We start from the raw sequence: 24,436 nt of genomic DNA, 5'->3' as shown, positions 1-24,436 counted from the left end.
ATCAACTCGGTATTTGATTAACCTAACTACCCTGTATTTTTTAAACAAATATAAATAATTTTTTGTTCCTGCAATTCCGACAACGTGATTAAATATTCGTTTGATTTGATGATGTCCTGGGGAACGCAAAGCCGATAACAAATGTGCTGTGAAGTGTGCGGGCAGGAGAGCGAGCCTCTGACTTTTTTCCAAAGCCGACGAATCAGAAAATCTATTTCACATAAACCGAATAAAAATTCAAAATTATCGTCCGAAATTTCGACCTAAATTTTCAACAGAGCAGAGCTCCTGCTCGGTTGCAAATCGGCGACCCAAATCTTGAAAAACTACCCCCAGAAATGCCAAGTGTTGAATATAAAAGTCAATTATGTTTTCGCGCGAACCGGAAGGAATATCCATGAATTAATACTCCGCCTTGAACTCGAATAACGTCGCATTGCGAGGAGTCGAGGATAGTGTGAACATGAGAGAGACAGAGATAACCGGATAGTGTTGTTTTTCAATTACACGGACCGGCGCCTCTGAGCGGTCGCATGCACTCTCCGTTTACCAGGATAAAGTGTATAAGGAGAAGAAGGAAATAGCTGGATAGAACTTTCAGAAAATGTTGCAGCAGACTCTCTCCCTCTCGCAACCCTTTTATATGAAAGTTTAAGGGGGCCGAAGGTTGTATCTCTTCATTTCTCTTCAGACTCATCCGAGTGCATTCGCAATTAATAGTCATGCTGTGGGGATATAAGCGCAGTGGGACAATCGAATTTACGTTTCGGCTTATGTGTACTGGGGATTTGTTGGTGTGGGTGTGTGTGGATAATGGCCACAACGCGAACCGAATAATTCTACCAGTGGGTACTGTAAACGTATGGTCATCCTACCTGGCCTCCCACAGCATCTCCAGTTTCATCTGTATATCCAGTAGACTGGAGAATGAGGGGCCAAGAGCAGCGGGGATAAATTTAATCAACGTATAAATTATTACGGAATATGAAATTACGTTTTGCCGTGAGTGCGGTCGATTGTTTGGAATGTTTTTGGGGTTCGTGATGATACGGGGAGAAGATTACACGGAGAGAAATTTTCTATGAAAATTCTAGGATAAATACTGGAGGAAATCGGAAGCTCTAGATTGGGCAAAAAATTTGATGTCTTCAAGCAAAATTTTTTTGGAACTTTTTTTTTTTGAAAATTTCTGTCTTTAGATTTCCTGTAATCCCACAGTTGGGAGAACTCATTACGGTTGTACGCATTATTTCCATCTCACGAATGTATGCACATGCACAGTTGCGCGGGTAAATGACGATGCGAGAGATTCTGGTGAAAACGGTAAATCTGTGGGGTAGTCAGTGGATTGGTTGGAGGTGGATGGAATTGTATCTCGGATATGCACTCCCATAAATCATTGACAGGCTGCTTTTCCGAGGCAACGAAGCCAATTCGACACGTGTCATATCGACGAGATTGGGAGAATATTTCACTCGTTAATAAACCCCGCGGGGAGTCGCGGCGATGGTACGGTTCATAGCGTCACCTAATCGCTTCAGATACTCGAACTGGTGTGCGATGATCAAATCGATATCCTGGATTAACGCCTTCGATGCTTGACTCACCGGGTGATGAAGTACTTGAAGAAATATATTTTTTGAAAAATTTATTAGAGAAATTGGGATTAACGAGGTGATAAAAATTTATAGATTTTATGATCAGGATTTATTGGTCGATCTTGTGGCCTCGGGATGTCACTGATGTGTAGCAAAATATTTTTACTGTAATAAAAGCCAACGTTTCGGACCAGGTGGGGCCCTCTTCAGGCCACACTTGTGGCAACATCATGGCACGCTGGGTTTTACTACTGAATTCTATTAAGGCCAGTTGATTAGTCCGATCAAAGTCATCTGGATGATACGATGGGCATTATTTTCTACCGACGTATAAACTTATATTTTTTCTATTAATTTTCAACATTCGTTGACGAATAAACTCGATTAATTTGCATACGATATTTATGTTCTCGTAATTTAGAGGAGTTGCATTCTCCCTACCCTCATTCCCCTGATATTCTTCACGATAGGAACTAATTAATGGCCTTTGTTGATGTTCCGGGAATATTCCAGATAAAAAAATCAACTGACGCCTACCAACATCACGGAATATTAAAGATCGAAACGCTTTGGATGTATCCAATTATTACAGGAATTCGTAATCATATTGCGTGGAATTTTTAATAAATCAAAAATTTCGTCCAATTTCATACTGAATGTTCATTTCAATTCCATTCACAATTAAAGTACAGAAGCTGGTGGTAAATTCTCTATTGTATCCGATTCAGAGCAACAGTAGTGCGAGTGAATCCCTACGGAATGCTTTGTGATGATTAAAAGCATCTACTAGCAATAAATCCAAATACCAATATTTTTTTTCAGAATTAATTTTTTATTAATATAGCAATTCTTGTTTACGTAATAGCATTGAGAACACTATGACCCACCTAAGGTACTTACTCCATCTGTTAATAAATAAATAAAGCCCCCTCCCCCCTTGTCTAATAAGAAGAATTGAATTTAATTGAGCAAAGACCCTCCGATTTTCCAAAACTATCTTCAAGCAGTCTCCGGAAATCCTGCAAAACCACGGAGATTTCTAAATGAAATTAGTTTGGACTAACGAAGTTTGTCAAATCTTTGAATTCAGTATTCGAGGTTATGTCTGTTTGAATTAGCCAAGGTTTGCTATAGCAATTAGGCTGAAATCGCCGTTTGCGTAATTCCGTGGATAAAGGGGGTGGGAGAGAGAGGGGGGGGAAGGGGTAGAGTGGAGAAAATGAGTTTTCAACCGAGGAATTCAACTAGTTCACTCTCTGGCACGAAATGACTCCCGACCGCTGGCCGCGCGCGGTCGCCTCTTTCAACCCATTCCTCGGTCCGTTGGCTTCCTCATCCCTCCTCCTTCTCCTTTTTACATTTTGGCTATACATCGCACTTCTTTTATGTCCCCTGAACCGCATTCTATCCTCCATTTAGGAAGCGCCGGGCTCTCACCACCATCTTGTACGTATTCTCCTCTTTTTTCCATTCGTTTCTGGGGCTATTTCCACTGCCTTTCAACGCTTGGATCAGCTCGGATACATCCAGTGTCTGACTACACTGCGCCATTTCCACTTTGGCCAATTTCAATCGCCCTTCTATATCTCTCAGACCCTCTCGAATAAAACCAATCTAAATGCCGTCCAATTTTTTTTTTCAATATTTTTTTTCACTCGCGTCTCCGCCCTTCTGTAATATACGTGACAGATAAATCACGCGCTGTGTGTGTTTCCACAAACTGTGAGTCACGTGTGGATCCTAGAAAGGCTCCGAGGGCCATCGGGTTGGAGAGGAATTCGGTTGATTGGAGCACGCGGCAATCAAAACTGTGTTTCCTCCCTTAATTTTTTTTTTATTCGTTACAGAGATGAAATAAAAAATTCATCAGTTCATTTGCTACTGGGGGATAAATTCCCACGATTTCGATACCGTTTTTTATCGTCTGATAATTCTCAATAACCGAAGTTATTGAAGGAATATTGAACTGTTACAATTTAGCATACAATCCATAATTGGAAAGGACAACTCAATCAGTATCACTTAATTGGTAATCTTTTTCAAGGGCTGGCAAATATTTATTTTTGAAAGGAACAAGGTTTTTCTACTTTAAAATATTTACTTTGCGGAACGGGCTAAATTTATTTAATGACGAGTAACTATAGCACCGGGAAAATGAGCGATAAGATGGGGTAAACTCGATTATATTAGACCTGTCAAGTGAACGAGCACGAAAGACATTAATTTGTAGTCTTCACACTGTTGCTCGTCCCTCTCCCATCGTTTTATTTTCTATTCAACTCATTTTATTCTTATTCACTTCATTTTTTCCTATTTTCCTTTTTCATCATGACTCGGGTGTGTTGTAAATGGCCGCTGCAAAGTTATTCGATGCACGTACCTTGGCAAGAATGAAATTTGTCACGGTGAAAAGTACCAGGCGAATTAAAGGGTGAGTAGTGGCACTGTCGGAAGTGGGGGCCGAGGGGATGAGACTGTGGAATGCCAGTGTGGCTTGCTGGGAAAATTGGACGGCGAGCCACAGCCTCGCTGTTTCATTCAAAACAACTCCGCCCTTACTTAATGATTACTTCGCTATTCAGCTGAACAATTTTTTTTTCAAGTAGACGTTCTAGGTACTGGTGCATATCCCTTGAGACGTGCAATATCACGAGTTGGAAAATCTGCCTGTGTATAAGATTAAAATTTTTTTATAGATAAAATGTTTTAAATAATTACTTTCCAATGTATTCAACTTTAAATGAACTTTCAATATATTCTGGGGAAAGTACAGGTCCTTGTCTGGTAGGCAAAATAGATTGGTAACGAAAAACAATACACTATTTTGTCTAGGGGAGGATAATCCGGTGTTTTTCACGTACTCATGCAGAACCGAGGGTGCGACGGGCCCTTCTAATAGACCTCTTCACTGACAAGCCCCTTAACCCTTGTTAAAAAAAGTTAAGGGTCTGTCAGGAGTCAAGGTCTTGCCACCATTTCGACCCTTATTTGATGCCTCTTTCCGGAAGTTCAAAAATCCCGACCGGACAGGGGCTCGAATTTATTTTACTATTAGAGAAGGGAAACAAGGGCTGGGGGTAGGTCTGAGGCGCACAATCTCCTTAGTTCCACCGCAGAACTGAATGCTGTTTCGCGGTAATTTGCCTTGTCCAGCTGTTTATCTTCAACTTTGTTCTTCGCATACAATTTTTATTCGTTCTTTTATCGGAGAAATGTCTTCACTATGCGAGTAAATACGCCAGAAAAGTTGGGATAACGAGAAAATGTTTCTCAGGATCCGATTAAAATATTTTACTTTTTTTCCCCAGAAACAAATCCCCATAATTCGATTATTTCCACAAAAGCGCTGGTTTTATTTTTCTATCGTCTATTTTTGCAGTAAATTTGAGGGAAAAAAATGGGACAGAGAAGTGGAACAGTAGAAAGGCTTTCTTGGGAGTACTTAACCTCATTAGACAATGAAGGGAGAGTTAAAGCTTGGTGCACTTTTTTTTTGTGGCCCCTATTAACCACGTGTAGATGGTTCGAGTGGTTGTATATATTCTCCCACTCGATTCAGCCAGCGCCAAAGGGCTTCTAGTGTCCACTCAATGGAAAACGGATCTGCAGTGGTGGTACGGTAACCTCACTAGTTTTCTCCTCAGAGCAAATGATTCTCACTTGACCCACATTTTTTCCACCCGTCGATCGGCCAAACGACCGAGCAAAGGAGCATACGCTGAAGCTCAGGATCATCAATCCCTTCGTAGTTCTCATGAAAATCGGTGAGTCGAGAAAATGAGAAAATTGGATAGATAATATCAATCGTCTTTTTCTGAGCAGATCACGTCATATAAAGGGATAGATGATTCAACGACAGGGAATTTTTTTTAAGGATAATTGGAACCGTAAAAATAAATATCTGATTTTCCCAATTTGTTTGTAGACATTACTCAGACTCTCTCGACTATAAATTGAGGCTCATGGACACCTGTTCGTCTGGAATTTAAAAAGATTTTGATTGTATTTGAAGATTTAAGGATTTCGTGCTTATTTAGTTATTCACGAAAGCAGCAATTTACACACGCTCTAATTCCAAAGACAAAATCACGGGTAAATTTCGGGAAATGCTCGTCGTCGGCAGAAGTAATGAGCTCTTTATCCGACCCCTCGCGTGGCACTAATTACTCATTCCGAGCATTCAATGTAGCATTTTCATGTTTATTTTCTCATTTGAATAATTTACAATATTATTTTCTTTACTGTCGTTAAAATTTTTAATCCCAATCAGATGTTGAAATATCACGGGGATCAGGAACATTGATAGCATTTGTGGAAATACTAATTCTATTGGGAGTGGTCTATTTTATCAAGTTTCACCAATTAAACTAGGGAATCATGTTTTGAATCTGGAACTCTTCCCATGTTAAAATTTGTGCAGGAGGGAAGGATGGGTCCCGAATAGGCGGTTTCATATGTCGGAATGATGGATGGAATTCAAGACTTGCAACATGCTCTTGATGATGGGAGTTAATTTGCCATGCTCAGTCAAAGCTGCCATTGCTACGTGTGGTGGCTGTTCAGTTTCGCTCGGATCGAATTGTGATATTCGGTAATCTGATATGTATCCTCAGGGCTTTGATAATCCAATATTCTGTCTCACGGATTCCTATATGGTATTACCTGGATTCCAAATATCGACCAACTGAACCTCTCTAATTATGACATCCTATTTTTTTCGGGAAGATCCCTCATTTCTCGTTCCCTGAAGACCAGAATTTATTGCCTCCAGAAAATTCTTCAATTGTACTCTTTGCATTTCGAAAGGGGGTGGGTTGTAATATCATATATCGTAGATGATATCCTCCCAAGTAAATGGGCCATTTACTTTAAAATAATGATTCACTCTTCTAGCTCAACCTAATCCTCTTCAGGGAGCTAATGAGGACGGCGTTTCGAATGAACAATTGCGGCCGTGTTGTTTCGCTCCTAATTAGGCCGTGGACTATATTTATCGGAGAATCTTCAATTTAAACAATGCACATTCTCTTCTAAATAACCAGCTGAATTAATCCCAACATCTTGTTGTTATTCATGCAGTTGACTCAGCCGAGGGGTTGAAGCTTAAGTACAATACCCTCAACCGCATAGCAGCTTTACAATACCAACCAACGATTATATAGTACCGGGCATTGTTGGTCATTGTGCTTGGATGATAGTGGTGCTTCGAGAGGTGGGCTCCCTTCATATCGGCCATCGTAAATTATCGAAATGACCGGAAAGCTCTTTCGTTTGCTTACGAGAACAATGCCGAATATTTCAAATATTTTCCACTACATCGGAAGCCCATTCACATATTCCATCCATTTATTTTTTTACTGCGGTTTTATGTACATGATCACGTTTATTGGGGTTCTTGATTCGCCAGGTCCATCGATTTGTTAAATATTAAACAAATTGACATCGTTTCCATCCATTTCAATACAGATATTCAATCGTGAGCTTCCAATTCAGTGCCGCATATTATATTAAATGGTATTTTTAAATTATTAAATACAAAAATGGAATATCAATCACTCAATAAAGTAAAATAATATGCAAATGTATAACTGAATTTTCTCTGGCGACTGTTGGTCATTTTTCAATTCAATCGCTGGTTGTCAGCGCTCGATAGATTGGAATTTTACTCTTTGGTTTCGCGTTTTATTTTTATTCCACTCAATTTATTGCGAAACGAATGGAGTGAATCACCAGTGTCAACAGAATTTCAGACAAGAGCCCTCGGGAACCTCTAAAATCTTCGATTCGAGTGGGAAAAAGGTCATGGAATAGTGCATTCGAGATGAGAATACATTGAAACTGGTGTAGATTCGCGGGGTAAAGTAGCACACCCGGCACCAGGAAATAAAGGAAATAAAAAGGGCCCCTTACTTCGATGAGTTGAGATCCTCAATGGAACTTCATCAAGGCGACGAATAGGATTCTAACAGCCAACGAAATGACAAGGGAGCACGCACTGGGGAGCGAGTATTCAAGAGGCGCTTGAAAATTCGATGAAAATCGCAAATGGGAACTTCACCTATAGAATCACATCTCTTTTCTCCTCAGTTTTTATTTCTCTCCCCATATATTCTTGTCGCGAAAAAAAAGCATACAAATGTCAGTGGGTGGTTGCGAGAAAGAAAAGAAGTGAAGGAGTTTTCCCAGTTTTTCTCAGACGAAAATCGTATTTTTCAGATATTGTTTTCGATTGAACGCGCACGAGAAATGATAGAAGTGAAATCGAATAATGGCGTTTTTGTGTCATTCAATGGAAATGAAAAAGATTAAATAAAGTTGGAGGAATGGTGGCAGACGTGGTCTGGGCGAGGGAGTTGTCCTTCTGGGTGTTTTTTAAAATAAACGAGAGGTAACACTCCGGGGATTGTAAAGGGCAGAGTGAAAGCATCATGCCTAGGAGAGTGTTGAGGTACATAAAAATATGATGAATCGACCATCTTGGAATACGTGATGGCGAGGTACAAGTCATGGCATCCAGCAAAGGCTAGCAGTGGCAGGGGAACGAATGGGTGGGAGGTTATCAAGCCATTAAGAAGTGCAGTGGAGCCGTTTCGTCGAGTACTCGTAAATTCACGAGTGATCATAAAAATCAGATCACTGAGAATTTTGTGGACGGTAACGTCTTTCAAACGAGAGCTTCGAGAAAAAGATAGAGCAGGGAGAGAATGAAAGGTAAAGGTAATAAAATTCGATAGTTGGATAGGTGGCTTCGCTCACAGTTATCTCTGCATTCAGTAATTAGTGGAAAGATTAATTATTGTAATACTATTAATGTTATTGAAGACTAGGGTAGAGTTGTTTTCGTCAAGTTAAGGGTATTTTGAACAATAGAATAATATAACGGTCGCTTTATATTCGGTTTGATGAATAATAGAAGGTCAAAGTACAAATTATTCGGACAGTTTAAACCGTTTTTTATTTTTCATTCTGGGGGTATGAGATGAATTGGATTTTTTTCATATTTTCTCTGTCAATTTAATCGATTTTCCATGGCTAGGAGTTTTTTGTGCAATGTTTTTTTTTTTTCGTTATGCCCTTTATTTCGCGTCAGCAGAATTCAATTGATAGAGTGGGAATTTGATGGTTTTCATTGCTGGCTGTTCTTTGCGTCCAAACAAACTCGTCACGTTTGTTGGAAAAATTATTTGGCCTTCGTATTCGTTATTTTTGCGCAATAAAAATTCAACTCGTTTATTTATGCACAACGAAATTGCCGAAGGAATATTTTTTCCCCTCCTTCCAGTTCAGCTAACAATTTTACTCGCGTTCCTGGGGATCTTCAAGATGTCGCACGATAAGAGGGACTACTACTCATATTGATAGTTATGTCCGTGCACCGCGTTGTTATGTACCTCCATTATATGAGGGCTATAGTTGTAAGGGTCCCTCTCATGTCTGATCTCCCTCAGGTATATCCACTGCAATCGTGAATGATAGGCAGACATCGCTTCTCCTGCTTGAGTGGGTTGAATGCTTCAATTTTCCCATGTTTCGTTTATTGCAAAAAAATCAGAGGGGCCCCCAGGGGAATCGACGTTATACTGGAATCCTGTTTCCAGGGAATGCTGTCTCTCAATATTCAGTTACAATAGTAAACTGTGGACTGATATTACAAAACCATTACCCATCGCTTTTCTGCTATTTTCCTTTGTTTTTTACCGCAGCGTTTTTTTTCCAGTTTCAATTTTAAAATGTTTCCGCATAAATCTGACAAATTACCTCGATCGATACTAAACGAAGAGAAAAAAAGGTGAGCAATATTTTTTTCTGTGGATTGATTCTACAGGAATAGATATTTTAAAATGAAAATCCTAAAATAAAAAAATCATTCGACAACAAAGCTGACGTTTGGAAACAAAAAAAATACAATTTTTCCAGCCAATCCGGAGAAACAACGGTCTGCAATATTCCTCGTCGAGTAATACCGCCACCAGCTACTCCAGTGCCTCCAGTCATGGGCTTTCTACTGCTCGAAAATGTTGAAATACAAACACCAAAGCTACATGTATGTTGGTGAACACCTGTGTGCGTCCCAACTTGATTTTCTAGTCTCGTATTTCATAGCTTTCCACCGCGGCTGTGGGGCTGGTCCGCCCCGTGACTTTGCGACCCCATCGAAATCGCTGCCGCTTCACGCCCTTCTTCCTGTATTCCTCTCCCGTACTTCAGGGGAGGAAAAAATGAAGGAAGAAGAGAGAATAAAAATGATAAAATAAAATTCAATAAAAATAGGAAACCGAAAAGTAGGGAACACACAAACTCATCCCGTTATCGATCATGATCACGTGACAGGTACAACGGAGCTGGTGAAAAAAAGAGAAAAAAAATTCCGGGCGTTCATTATTATTTCTCCCACTTGGAGCCGTACACCACTCGGTTATTTCCGCAGGCGTCGCGGATGTCTATTCATCCTGAAGTTAGTGGGAAAAATAAAAAGAGAGACCATTTTTGGAGGGAAGATGACGCTTGTGACGGATGTACTCAGTGCGGTTGTTTCATATTTGGAACGATGACGCTTTATTCGGAGTTCAATGGCTGTTTTTAGGGTCAGCCTCTCTATTTCTGAAAGTTTTTCATATTACTTTTATTTCAACTTCAATATTGAGCATCAATTATTACGCTCAAACTATACTTCAGACTTTGAAAATCATATGCACGATTTTTATTTTACAATCGGGCTATTAAAAATCCGATAAAAATATAGTTTTTATTGCAATGCATTAAACTGAACGGTAAATATATTCAACTGTAGATACAGCTGTTGTGGGAAGGAAATAAATTCTATAGGACGGATTGATATTTTATAGGCGTCCGGTGAAATTCAGATGCAGCGAATACGAACCGTAGGATGAATGAACAGAGGCGGAAAGAGAGCTCAGACATTCATAAACAATCAAATAGATTCTGGACGATCAAATAAAAATTGGTAATAAATTGTCAACAGGAGGCATTACCCAGTCTAATTTTTTTCGCTTTCCCCTTACTCTCATTCAATTAAAAAAAATGAGAACAGCTCGGGGGGATTAGTTATCAAAATATCGGAGGAAAAAATAATCCGGTAAAATTCTTTTAACCGCACACATCACACACAATCATAAAGAGAGAAATAGATTTCTTGAAAACGCGTTACCATCATAATATTAGATATTCCAGACAATAAACTTGGCAGTTATGAGACCCCAAATGTGTTTCATTGTGTATGCCGTTGTGAAGAGCGAAGGGCCTGAAGGGTGACTGCGGCGTGTGCGTTAGTGCCCATCGACAGAGACATTTCGGATAAATAATACCTGGCTGAGCTGTAAACGCTGGGTAATGGTTTCAAGGACTCGGCAGCGACATTCGTGTGCCATTTATCCTCCACCTAGATGGCACCGTATTTGAGGGATCGTGAGTGACGAAAAAAAATCGAGAAAATCCAGAAGAGAGCGTTGAAATAAGACCCACAAGATAGATGGAACTGTGGATCGCGAAACCGAGTTTCGTACCTTCCGAGAGGCGCAATTATAACAGATTGCAAGAGAGGAACTCTCCACCAATGGAATCCGCGAGTATATCCGGTAATTACGTACTCGAGAACCGCAAAAGGAACAACGTGATAATCAACACCAATTAGTTCCTTCGAATAATTTTCTCTTGATTAGAGTTTATATTGCTTTCAGTTTGGAAAATAAAATAACGAGGTAAATCCAATTGTGAGAGCCTCTTGGAGGAGGAAAATGAGTGAGTGTAATTAAATATTTGGTTCGATACATTGAGGGAATCGTTCGGGTAATTAATTCCTGGTCCCAGAACGAAGAAACTTATCGTAATTTCTTCATAATCAAGGAATTTGGGTTTTTAAAAAGTCCTTTCATTAGAATTTTCATAGGAAACTTCCCTCTACGTACTCTTAACATTTAAGGCGACTCTTCGAGCCCTGAATAAGAAAGATAATTACAATTTTTCTTTCGCCCCGAAGTTTCCAAGTTTGTAATTAATGCAATGACAATGTGCATTTTGCGTCTGGAACTCTCCACATAAACAACTCGTTTGGACTTGGCTCGTTTAGTCAGAGGGGGTTGGTTCGATTATGGAAATTCATGCAATCACGGTTGTTCCTTAGGGTAGAGAGAGTGTAGGGCTGAGTGGGCCGAGTAATTCCGAATGAGTAAGTGACTGGGAAGCACACAAGCCCTCCTTCAGCGTCCATACACTTTCGAAAAGTTTTCGTTAACCACAACGAAAATGAAACTTCCACTTTTCAAAACATTTTTTTTTTCTTTTGTTCGTTTCACCACTCGGTTGAGTCTTCTTTGCTCTTGTTGAATTTCCGACTGCTTTTTGGCCAGTGGGATTTACTCGTTGTTGCTCGTTATAAAGTTTTCGTCACGATAGAGATTTTGGGGCTTATTTCTCAATTTTTTTTTCTGTTTTTCATCCCTTGTTGAAACTTTTGTCGCATAACAATTCCCCTTCAGTTTTCTCACAACGTCTCGTGACAAAAATGATGGGGGGTGAGGGCGCACTGACTAATGATCGTTCACAACATGAACAATATAAAGTGGAGTGGAGATAGGATAGATATACGAATTAATCTACCCCTGAAAACGTCGCCAAGATTAATCTGTTCATGGCGACAAACGAACAATTGACTAATTATCCCAATTTGTTTCCTTAACGCATTTGTGTTTCTGTTGGTAGAATGCACCTCCGGGAAGATGTTGGTGTTTGTTTGCAGGAGGTGGTTGCTTACGTAGTGCTAGGCCGGTGTCCACTGAAAATTACAGGGGGGAAAGCAGTCGCGTACAGCTATTTTGTCACCATAAACTTCCATTAGTTTTTACGCTCTCAGTGAGGTTTTCACACGAAATAAACTCAATGCTGTGAAGGGAAGAGAAGGGAATGCTCTGGATTTATGATTTGGGACTGGGAGAGTGACTCCCTGCTGTCTTTTCCTCAACAATTCCATTCATCAAAATTTCAGAGCCCCAGATTAAATTGACCACTTTTATTCTATTTTATTTTTACTTCTGAGTAAATTGTCAGTGCATTTACACACACATATAAATACCAATTTATTTAGCCTCCCGATAAAAAATTAAATTTCATTTGATTGAGGTCCAGCCTCAACTCAACCCACGGTAAAGCTTTGAAAAATATTCATAGTCATAAAAGGTATAAAAAAAGGTCTAACCGCTCACTGCAAACGAAACGGACAAACGAATATCAATGAATCTCCATCAATTCATTCCTCTGTATTCCAATTTTTTGGTGCAATAAAAAAAAAAACTCTCCATACGTAAGTAACAGAATCCATGTCAAACAGATGAGCAGACAAGGGCCGAAACACTTCAACCATCCAAATATTTAAATGTTCTAGTAAAAACACACAAAGCGTTTTTGCGGACAATGGCGTACTGGTGTTCATCGAAAAACGGTAACAGTTTCGGAAGGATTTTCTACACCCTTTACTCACCAGTCCCTTCTCACCCCTCCCCCAATCTCTTTCCGTTATCCCGTAACCTTTTTTTTTCCAGTTTCCAGTGATCGCTCAATTGCGCAGGCTGTTGGGTTTGCAAAGTCCTGTTCGTTCGTTTTTCTTGTTTCGTTGTTCTTCGTTTCTCGTTTTTTTAAAACCACTTTCGTAGTTTTTTTTTCTCCCCCAACTCTCGAACTGTACGTCGATGACGAGAGCCACTGCATTGGAATCGACGATATCAGCGATTCGACGGATGTTGCATTTCATCTATATCGGTTTGTATTTAACAGTCCCAGCCGGCGCTCGTCCGTGCATGAGCCAACGGTGGTCCTTCTATGTGTATGTTTAGTGTGCCATTGCATTTTATGTTGCTTCACAGTGAAAAGGGTGAAGAGGTGACTGTACGGGTGGCAATGGGACATATTTTGCTGAAGCATAAAGTGGGTTTAGCGCGGTCAAAACGCACTACTGCACTGAACGATAAATACGTAGGTGCGTTTTAATGATAATCGTGATGTGCATTGACCATTTGCTGTTAAGCCGACGCGAGAGTTGACTGTAAATGCTATTTTCATTGCGCCGACTGTTTACGAATACCTGAAGTCGGCTATCTTTTGCCGACAGACCATTATTGTTCGATATTTCCCAAGTCGACATTATTTTATTTTATTTATTTTATTTTGATATTAGTGTCTGAAAAATGTTTACAAAACATTAAAGGGAAATTCTCATGGATAATAAATAGCATAATATTTATAAAGGGTGTACAATGAACGGTGTCACGATAAATGGATAAACGGTCAACGTGAAACATAAGTGGACCGTGTAATGAGGGTTTTCCCGGTTCCACAACTCTGTTCGCTCAACGATATATACTCTACACTCGAGTTTTAATCATCCCCTCGTCCATGCTGCGTTGCTCAAGTGTAAGTAGCCGGTCTGCCTCCCAGCATCGAGAACCCCGTCTACAGTATTACTTTTATATTACGTCAGACGAGGTAATACATTATCCCGCAATTCTGACATCAGAAAATGAAAGACAGACAAAACCGAACTGGAAAAAATTGAACATGCGAAGTGCCAAAGACGAAAAAAAAACAGGACATTCACCCCTTTTCTTCTTTTTCTATTTAAAATGAAAATATATTTTTCATGAACATAAAGGGGCGATGGGGATGGTTATAACCGTGAGGGGAATGCCTGGTAGAGAGCAACAGGGGGACGATAACAAATACTTCAGGGCTGGTGGTGAGGGTGAGGCCTGCGAAGCGAAAATTGGGACGCACGAGAGCGTGATAGCATCAAAGAAAATCAGGCAAATTCATGGATCTATGACATGCATATCAGGGATAATTAGTGGGAAGCAGGAAATTCAACGTGATAATAATACGACGTTGATGGGACGTGCATGAGGTGACGCTGAAGAGAATCAGTGCCAGTCCTAGAATACTCAGAGATTTTTTTTTGGAACGCCCCTCGCAGTCTTTATTTAAGTTACATAAATCTTTTCTGAAAGATTTTTTGTTTGGAATAAAGAGTCATTATGTGCCATTTACTCGGTTTACATGCGTCGCTTCGATGTTAACAAAGATTTGACAGATAAAGGAAGTTTTTTCGATCTAATTAATTTTATAAAAAATATCAAAGGAAATTCATGCATGGGGAAAAAGAATTGTATCTGAATTTCCCTCAACATTGACGCAAAAAATACCTTTTTTCGTGTCGTTTGATGTTGAAAATTCATTCAGCTCTGTGCGACGATATAATGAAGTTTCTCCTCAAAATGAGAAAAACGAAAAACCCCTTTTCGAGAGAATATCGTCCTGCAGATGAGTCTATCACAAAAGTAATGGTGGAACTCTTCTTAATGAAGTTATACAAAATTCAGAAAAAATCTGCATGGGAAAATCCGAAATTGAATTACTTGAGGGAGTCTGAGGACAAATTATTTCATTATATCCTGTGGTCATCATTATAAAATTAGAAATTTATTTTTCTTCGAGTAAAATTTCTTTTCGTAGATAGAAAAAAACTTTCATCAAGTTCATCCAATTAATCTCAGTCCAAACCTCCTACTCCTGCAAATTTTCAGAATAGATACCCGAGATAATGATCCAAGATGACGAATTCTATTTTAATTTATCCCAGTATTGCCATCTCTGCGATTCCGTGGATCCGGTACAGCTTTGATTATCCCCCTTTTGTTGATATGAATATACCGTCCTATTGTGAGCATTCTACCCTGAAATTGGTTACCTGCGAATACTCCGGAACCTGAACCCAATCCATTAATAATCAATGTCATCCACTTTGGATGTTCAACCATCCAGTCGAGACGTGTTAATCAGTCATTGAAATGAGAAGTGAGACATATATCCGTACGATACTTATGCTCACGAATAATGCAGGGGGCACCATACCCAATGTTCCTAAGAGCACTGATTAACAGACTCATTAATCGTCGATTCGAATGTAAGCTTTTGTTTTCAGAGTCTTAGCTTGAATGTTTCATGAACTCTCTCACAACATTCGGTAGAAGTTAAATACGGAGATAAATATTCATGGTAAACCTGCAAACCCGGCAGAAATGAATGTTTTAACGCTCGCTCACCGGTAAATATTGAACGGTAAAAAATACCTTATGGATAAGTCAAGTTTGAAGATAAAACTTCTGTGGGAAACTTCAGTGTCACCTGACTTTACCTTCAGACCTCTTCTCCTACCCTTATGATTCTAAAACATTCAAGCCATTCTCTCAACACAGACTTCGTCATGTCATTACCTTAATCAAGTCTCATTAACCACATGTTTTTACCAATGCAAATGGAAAACTCCTCCCAAACTCTCTCATTTAATACCCCGACCATTTCCATAATCCAATGAATAAATTTTTTCTGTTCCAGGCAATACCCCACCATCACATGGATCCGGAATCAATCGAAAACTTCATCGTCGAAAGCGAACCACTCCCCAAGTGAATAAAGTGCATTGTGAAGTCGATAAATCAGTGACAATCCCTTGAAAGTTTTCCTCCCTCAAAACATGTGAAAAACAAAATTTGAGTAATGAGGGGGTTCAAAGTGATTGGAGTAACAAAAAATTGAACCAATGAATTCAATCGTCGGGCAATGGCTGAATCGGATGAAGCTGTGAGGAGAATTCTCCGGCATCTACTGACAAATTTAACCACTGGAATAATTACGACCGAAACAGCACAGCATTTGAGCCAGGACGCTCGTATTTACCAGGGTAACCTGGTACCAGTGCCATCACCATCACCACCCACCATGGTAGCCAGGCCGATTAGCGATAGCGTGACAATTCCAACTAATCCGTCCATGGCGTTAACCAGTGCCGCGGTTACGAGCACAGCTAAGCCGGACCAACATGTCTATAATTCCACGGGCTACCTGGTTGAACAGGACGAGCTTGAATACAGTGAGTAATAAAACAAGCACAACTGCCATCTTTAAACTCTTCTAACCCCGATTTTCGTGGAAGATATCTCCCTCCACCAAAGCTTGAGTTACCTCTCGTTAAGTTGAATCGCTGGGACCAACTCCACTTTTTTTTCCTCTTTCTTCCGCTTCATCGCTCCTCCTTTGTTATTCGAGGGGCTTTCTTTTGTTCCCTAAACTCTCGTATTCGGGGCACGATGGGCAAGAGAAAATCCTCAATCTTCAGTCGAATTAAACAAGTTCGGAACAAGTAGCTCTACGAATTAACCGGAGTGGTCGACGCTACAATGATTCGGCTAATTTCGTTATCATACGCATAATCCGCAAGTTTCTGATTGGCCAGACAAGGTAAAGTGGATTTAGATGAGCAGATATCGGCAATGCAGCACTGGTGGATCAATATAAGCTGCAATTTTCTGTGATGTTGTGAAATAAAAAATACCGGATGAATATCGAGCGTTGGAGCGAAATTATGAGTTCAATAACAGGCAGCGGAATTTAATATTGAAAAGAAATTTCGATTGGTACCGTAGCTCATTTTTCGCGGAAGCTCTTCTAAAATAACATCGATATTAATAATCCCGATGTCTTCCTCGATTGTCGAAGTTCATCTCGATCTTGTTAAAAGTAAACACGCTTCAGTATCTTGTAACTCTATCTTACTTCCTCTCGGTCTTCCATGAGTTTCGGTAATTGGATCTTAGTCTCGTCTTGTCTGATCAGTCCCGTCAGTCTCGCTTAATTAAAGGAAGAAGAAATTTAATTTTCTAACTTTCCATTTTGTTTAAGGCGCTCGACCCCAACGAACACTCATTCCACCCCATTCTATGGCTTCAAATGGATTGAATAATCAGTGCAGAGAATCGTTATGATATCGGTCGGAAAAATTAATGACGCTCAAAGGGATGACAAAAGTTGGTCCCTTGTAACCACTAGAATTTACAGTGTAACGAGGATACTTGTGTTCGCTGCAATCAAGCCGCTTGTAACAGTAATTATCATCCCCTTCTCGAGTACCCTATCGCAGTAATTTTACACATATATTGTATGAAACCGCACTTGCGAACTTGGCCGGACATTAGGCATTACATATGTTCAAACTGGTCAATATCAAATGTTTGCCAATCCAGTGGTCTCCCGCACATTTTTCTTTCAACTGAATTCCAAGAAAATGGGAAACTGCTTCTCTGGATTTGTTGGCTCGCGCTTCATTCGGATGATACTGAGTCGGATATCAAAGAGAATCAAATTCACCGGATATTCCTTGGAGTATCAAAGACAGAAGGCAAACTGGCGGTTCTTTTCTATTTCTCTTATCCTTCTCTCCCATCGCTCTCACATTTTTGTTCTTTCAGTATCTTTTTTCCCCCTCTTTACGTCTTTACACTTTGGTCTTATGTAACGACAAACGTTACTCTCCCTCCCCCGTTCAACCCCTTGCGAATTTTGTTTTTTTTTCCCCTGCGGGCGATTCAATCACACAGAAGAACACTCGTCGCAGCGCTGGCTCTCTTTGAAATCCGCACTGATCTGAAGGGGAGGAGGGGTTTCCATTTGCTACACTCTTTTCCACTGCGAGCCAGGAAATCGAAAAGCTGCGTACTCCTGCTGCACTCCAACCACCCCCATATTCCAAGTGTTTCGATACGGGAGCTCCTTATTGGTTCCGCTCAAGTTGCCTTCTCCTCTTTAGAACTGAAAAAACTTTCTCCCCGCGCTTTTCCTCTGCTTTTTTTTGCTTTGGTCTTTGGAAAGGGTGCGAAGGCAAAATAAAAGGGCAAGTTGTGCCTCCTTTAGTCGCAGAATTACAACGAATCGGTTCACTACTTTGCCAATCGTTTTCTTTTGTCTGGAAACTCAGGACAAAGTTAAAATCTCTGCTACCACTTTTCAGGGAAGTTTCTGTAGAGCCCTTTTTTTCTGAGTAAATAGGGGAAATTGTTGCAACTGCGTTGAGGATTTACCAGCGTCTCCTGTTTCATAAGGCTCCCCTTAGACTCGTCATAACGAGAGGTAGTAGGGCGCCCGGAAATCGTTTATTACAGTTTTAGTTTCTCAATTGCTCGGAAAATTTTCGATTCAAAGTATTATGAATGAACCAGGCACTCTTGCCAACACTTGAGATTGTTCCAAAAAAAGTTTCCAGAAAGCGATATTGGGTTCGAATGTTTCTGAAACACCATCACTGACAGTAGGAAATTTGTCGGAATTTTTCATGAGAATATCGAGTTATGAAATGTTTTCCACTCCTCGAAATATATGAGGGATATCAAGTTGATAAGTAAAGTTTTACGAATTACAGTTATCAGTCCCGGAAAATGGAATTTCGGGAGTAAGCAATTTGGCGTTAAATTGCCAGACGTCATTTCCAAATAACCCCATTGGAACTGACAATGCTTCAATAGCTAGAAATAACACCAAATGGGGATGAAGACGAGGGTAGGCAAAGATATTTTGCAGTGAATTGACCAGTTCAAATAGGTATCCGGCCACTCCGAGGCTCCTCAAACCTCTATCTCTAGATCTTTTGTTTCTCCAGAGTAAATCTTCACAACCATCCCTTCATTCCACTTCGGTCTGACCACCTCGTCGACTTCTCCACTGGCATACTAAGCAGTAACCAGTGTGTAAATTCGAGGGAAGTACCCCTCTCCCCAGAAGCTCAAAACACTCCATGTTCAGTACTGTTATCACGTTTAATAGTATTCACGTAACTTTCACATAAACCATTATTATTTTAATTATTGTTTCCAAATGATTGATGCTTTTCATTTCCCCTGACAATAACATTGAATTAATGAAATCACTCTAAAAGAAGAAAAATATTTCATTAGCGAGGGAAAAGCCAAAAATCTTGGATATGGTTAATTTTTTTTGACCTCATGTTGTGGTATTTGCGTTGGTCGTTAAACCACAACCGTCACAGGGCGCTTCTCCCATGGTTTCATTAGACCCCGACGTCGTTTTATTCCGATGATTCATGATAATTTTTTCCCATAAACTCCCACCTTCGTCCCACATTCATACCCATTCTTTCCCGCGATCTCTGGGATTTTACAAAATAATGAGATTTCATTTTTCCTCCATTTTCTCCTCTCGTCCATGAAAATCGGTTATTCCTTTATCTACATTCCCTGGAAAATTCTGGTCTCCGAGTACTTTGCACCAGCTTTCACATTTAGACTCGTACACCAACAAAAGTTTTATGGAAACGTCTGCATATAAACGTCGTCGATCACTGATAACTCTTTCCCTCTCTCTCCATCATACGTGAAATCGATGAGTAGATTTATCCACCTTTTTGCATTTGAACCTCCGATGTGCCGCGAACATCTTATGCCTGTATACTGTACGAGGTGCTCGATTCTTCAGACCGTAAAGTACACGCGAGGGGGCCACCATGTAACGAGATTTATGATAATGCAATCTGTCTTTAGTGTTGCGAAAAGCCCCAACGGGCGATTGCTGGGTTATTGCTATGTATACGAGCAACGACATCATCTCCCACGTTTGCAAAACGTATTGCATAGCGTATGTGTAAGTTCATCGATAATCAGATTTTATAGGAACTAGAATGGTGGGAGCGGGGTATTGAGTGATTTATGGATTTTTAAGGCCCTTGGAAAAATTGAGGATTGATTTTTTACGCTTTCCTCATCGTCTCAATCTTCCCATCACACCAAGTAATCCAATGAAGGGATTTTACTTATTGATTTTATCACTTGAAGGAATAACTTTGCCCAGCAGTGGATAAAGTGGGATTGTTGGAACCGGTTTTGACCAGCAAGTACAACCATTACGTTTTTAATCGAAGCTCTAATGGATAATCAGAGGAAACGCCCAGAAAATATTTTGACTCGGACACCTGACGGTATATGAAGGTGCATAAAACTCATAAAAGACCTCTGTTATGGGAGTACAAAAAACTAGGATGAAAAGCCAGGCAGGATAATAGCACTGTCACCGATATTTATGGTTGTACAACATGAAACTCTTCGATACTGGACTTTGCCAATCTGGTCGTTAAATTTTACTGTTTGGTAGTCCCTGGCCAGCTCTTTTGTATCATCATGTTACGATAAATTGTCCTCTACGATATTGAATTTAGAACAACGAATCCCGCAACGAATACAGGAAAGCTTTATTGCTTCAGAAAAAAAAACTACGAGAAATCTTCTTCATGAGACTTTTATCCACGGCGCACTTTAGTACCCAGATTGATGCTATAGGTGGATGTCGATTGATCCAGTTGGGATGTCAGTTCGTAGCTTTTGTGAATCTCACAAAATTTTAGAGAACCCTCCTGTCTTCACTGTCAAACCCCTCAGTTTTGTGTTATCCAAACAAGGACCCGGGGATTGATAAATCTCCTTCCATGATCGAATACAGGAACTACTTTATTCCTAATACGTGTGGAGCAAACAAATGGTACCAGGAGATTGTAAAGGCTCAAGAAAGCCCTTGTGTGGGAAATGAATAAAGAATGCAATGGAGATAAGATGATGTCTACTTTTGGGAGCTGTTTTCATATTCGGTTCATGACTGTCATGAAACTCCCAGATTTACATATGACTCAGGATGTTTTTGATTTATTTCTCAAAATTCTGTAAAAATTACAGTTTTTTCTCCGCTTCATTGAAAGCTCTGTAAACATCAACATTGATAAAGCTGTTTGTTCTCAGAAATCCCCGATTTTTCTCCACTAATTTCTTTCTACTCCATCACAGAGATTACAACCGTGAAATATTTTCACATTTCCTCTGAGATCAGTCGCCGCTAGGAAGGAATCTCGGGTAAAAATAACAATGCCAACCGGTTGGAAGAAAAGAATTAATCTCCAGTTCTCCAGTCCTCTTGCTCCTCTCTACACCTTCAACGATGTCGAGTGAATCGTTGTATTGACACTGGTGCATAGCGCTGTTATTTCCCACGGCTGATCCACCGTGTAAATATCCAACGATACTGCTTGCAACCCCGTTGAAGCCCAGCCTCACGCTGTGTTATCACAGATAATAGGGTGTGATGATACGAAAGGAATTGGTACCGCATGCCTTCACCAGGAAGCGACGTCAAGATATACCCCCCGAGTATATTGTTGAATAGTTCGGAGGTATCCTTTGTGAGCGCCATTTCCCCATTACGTTTCGTGGCATCTCAATGGCTCATAAAGCGTTCCGGTCTCTACCCTTCATGGAGGTTGAAGACCTTATCAAGTTGGAATGAGAATTGCCTGGATGCAAGAATTTTGGGAAATGAGCACAACCTTTGACGGTACGATTCCCATTGATAGTTCAATTGGCCATTTCAGTGATCTCCAGTACAAGTTCAATTGAATGTACGAATTTACCACTTCATCATTCTCGGGTTTTGCTGGATCTCTTGGTTCGATGTTCATAGATTGAATATCACGGGTGAGAGAAAATCTCGTTGTCTGACGTTCAAGTAAATTCATTGAGTCGCTGTTCCTTGCGACACGCCACTTCCTGAAGAGACAAATGAACCTATGGATCTTGCACCACCATCATTTGTCGTACTCAGGATGTTTTATCGAGGGATGCTGGTGAAGGATCATGCGGCCGGTTACGATTTTTCACATCGACATGTTAGTTTCATTATTCATCCGGATGAACTTTATTGACATTTGTGGCAATTTTAATTGGAATTATCAACAGGAATATTGAGGGCCACCTGCTTCATAACCTGCAGCTGCAGATAGTCCTTATAGGGAAACGATGAGGTTTTTTGTTCTTTTTAATTTCAAAATGGGAAATTTTTTAAGATCTTGAGAATTTTCCCTGATCTCACAGTGAATTGCCTCCACTCGCTCACCTGCACTTACTCCCCTTTCACATTGGATATTACTCTCGCAAAAACATGCAACATCGATAGCATGATTTACGACGTGAGATTGACGTTAGGTATTTGAAAACATGTGTTGAAATAATACATAGAACATGCCATGATTTATAGAACGTATGAACACTGAATTTCCGATACATCACATTGGAATAAAAATTTTCCTATTTTCATATTTATGTATTCTGAGCCAATGTGAACGGGGACAGAAAATGTTATTATTAAACCATACGGTACGTCTGTAAAACCAAATATATTCTGCAACATTGCCGGTACCTTTTTCGATGTATACATTGTACAATGGGAACAATTGTATTTCACTCTTGCCGGGGGGCAATGAATCGTTTCAAGTGGAAAACTGCTGGCATCCAGGAAGTACCGCTGTCTCTCACCGTCGGCGGCGGACTGAGATTGTGACAAATCCCACTGTCTTCTAGGCATCCAACCCCCCCACAGTCCGAGGATGGCTCAAGTACGAGTACTTCTTGAGAAATATCTATGGTATGGTCTGTCTCACCGATAAAGCCTCAAGACAAAGTACAATCATACTCTCTCAGGCGTCTCATCTCCGTCATACAGACTCCAGAGGATGGAACAAGCTGCCTTCACAACGCACGTCCGATTGCATTCTGACTCGATTCCCTTCGTCATTCCCAGGGCTGTTCTCGAATCACTGAGTCAGAGTGGTAAATCCATCGTGTGGATGTCCCTCGAAATGGTGTGAGAACGCAGGATATTGACTCCAGGGGATAGTTATGTCCTCGCCGATTTTATGCAGTAGATAATTTCAGTGGATGTCAGCCGTCCTTGCAAATGGAAATATCTACACTGACAGAATGATTCATTTATTCCGAACCAGATTCGACCTTTCCGATTGCATCCGCCATTTTTACGTGGTGGATCTACTTCAGAGGGTGAAAAAACACCCTTTTCTAAGCGCCTAAAAAAAATTTTTCAAATGAAAAAATCGGGAAAGGACAAATATTCCGGTTGAAAGCCACAATATACCTTTTATTTTGAAATTAGGATTATTTTTTCCCCATCCCCTGGGTTTCAGCAATCAGACAAGCTCCCCTATCCTTCCAACAGCATTTTCTCCTATTGATATTTTCATCCCCCATCCCCCGTTTGTCCTCAACATTTCCATTACACGTATTGTATTGATCCTCGTCTTCGGATAACATTTTCGACGGTACACCTATTCGCCTATCTGGGAACTCATACACTGTATTCATTCTGATGCTTGGAAGTTCCCGGGGGGCACGAATGAAGAGTATTTCACCCTTGTGGGAAGCTGAGGTGACTGAAAATTCTCCATTGCCCTGGGCAACTTCATTTTCCTCGTCCACTTTATCCCACTTTTTCTCATCCAATGTCACTCGTTCTTGATGTACTTGCCTAAGGTCATCTTTACTCCATGTACCACCTTTTTTCGGTTCAATATCAACGGGTTCACAGGGGCAGGTAGACGAGGGAGGATTGGGGTGAGTTGATGGATTTATATTTGGCTGAATTGAAGGGGGAATTGATTTTTATTTCGAGTGAATTACTGGGACTGTGCGAGGGGAAGTAAAAGAGTGGAAATTCAGTGAGAGAAATCTTCTACGAATATTCTAGTCTGAAGGTTCAAAAAAATCACATGCTGCAGGTTCTGCAAACATTTTTCAGGCACTTGAAAACGTCTGAAATTATGTCCGGAGTTCAGGGAGGAATTAAAATGCTCAGACGTCGGTCCAGTTCGAAGTTAAATGAATTTTTATTTCCTTCAGAAGTTTTTTAGTGTCTGAAAATGTCTGTAAAAGGTGTGCGGAATTCAAACAGGCGTTTTCACTTCATTGACGTTCATTAAAAGTTAGTGAATGGCAGCGGTATTTCGCGTACCGCAAGGTTAGTATCGACAAGGCGTCATTCTTGAGGGCTGAATGAAAGAACCATGAATTGGAATTTAAGAGTTCCCATAAGCTTTTAGATATGCTCGAGGAATATCTGATATCGTGAGGGAGAACATATAACTTATCTCAGTAAAT

At 40.3% G+C, this 24,436-nt stretch overlaps 2 protein-coding genes across 5 annotated transcripts in view; one reads left to right on the top strand and one right to left on the bottom strand.

Annotated features, from left to right (window-relative positions):
- The window catches only part of LOC135161437 (uncharacterized), a 103,488-nt gene that overhangs the window by 992 nt on the left and 78,060 nt on the right, over positions 1 to 24,436 (top strand). The window contains exon 2 of the mRNA XM_064119000.1: positions 15,999 to 16,533. Within this exon, the coding sequence (XP_063975070.1) occupies positions 16,224 to 16,533 (310 nt within the window). The 5' untranslated portion in view covers positions 15,999 to 16,223. The remainder of the gene's footprint in view (positions 1 to 15,998; positions 16,534 to 24,436) is intronic.
- The window catches only part of LOC135161438 (uncharacterized), a 72,358-nt gene that overhangs the window by 13,994 nt on the left and 33,928 nt on the right, over positions 1 to 24,436 (bottom strand). For all 4 annotated transcript variants that reach the window (XM_064119005.1, XM_064119003.1, XM_064119002.1 and 1 more), the window contains 2 exons: positions 23,418 to 23,917; positions 22,686 to 23,349 (listed from right to left, as the gene is read on the bottom strand). In XM_064119005.1, coding sequence (XP_063975075.1) covers positions 23,438 to 23,917 — 480 coding nt within the window. In that variant the 3' untranslated portion in view covers positions 22,686 to 23,349; positions 23,418 to 23,437. The remainder of the gene's footprint in view (positions 1 to 22,685; positions 23,350 to 23,417; positions 23,918 to 24,436) is intronic.

The sequence above is a fragment of the Diachasmimorpha longicaudata genome, chromosome 4 (genome assembly GCF_034640455.1).
Source record: "Diachasmimorpha longicaudata isolate KC_UGA_2023 chromosome 4, iyDiaLong2, whole genome shotgun sequence".
In the NCBI taxonomy this organism is placed as follows: domain Eukaryota; kingdom Metazoa; phylum Arthropoda; class Insecta; order Hymenoptera; family Braconidae; genus Diachasmimorpha; species Diachasmimorpha longicaudata.
This window is presented reverse-complemented; position numbering and strand designations above follow the sequence as displayed.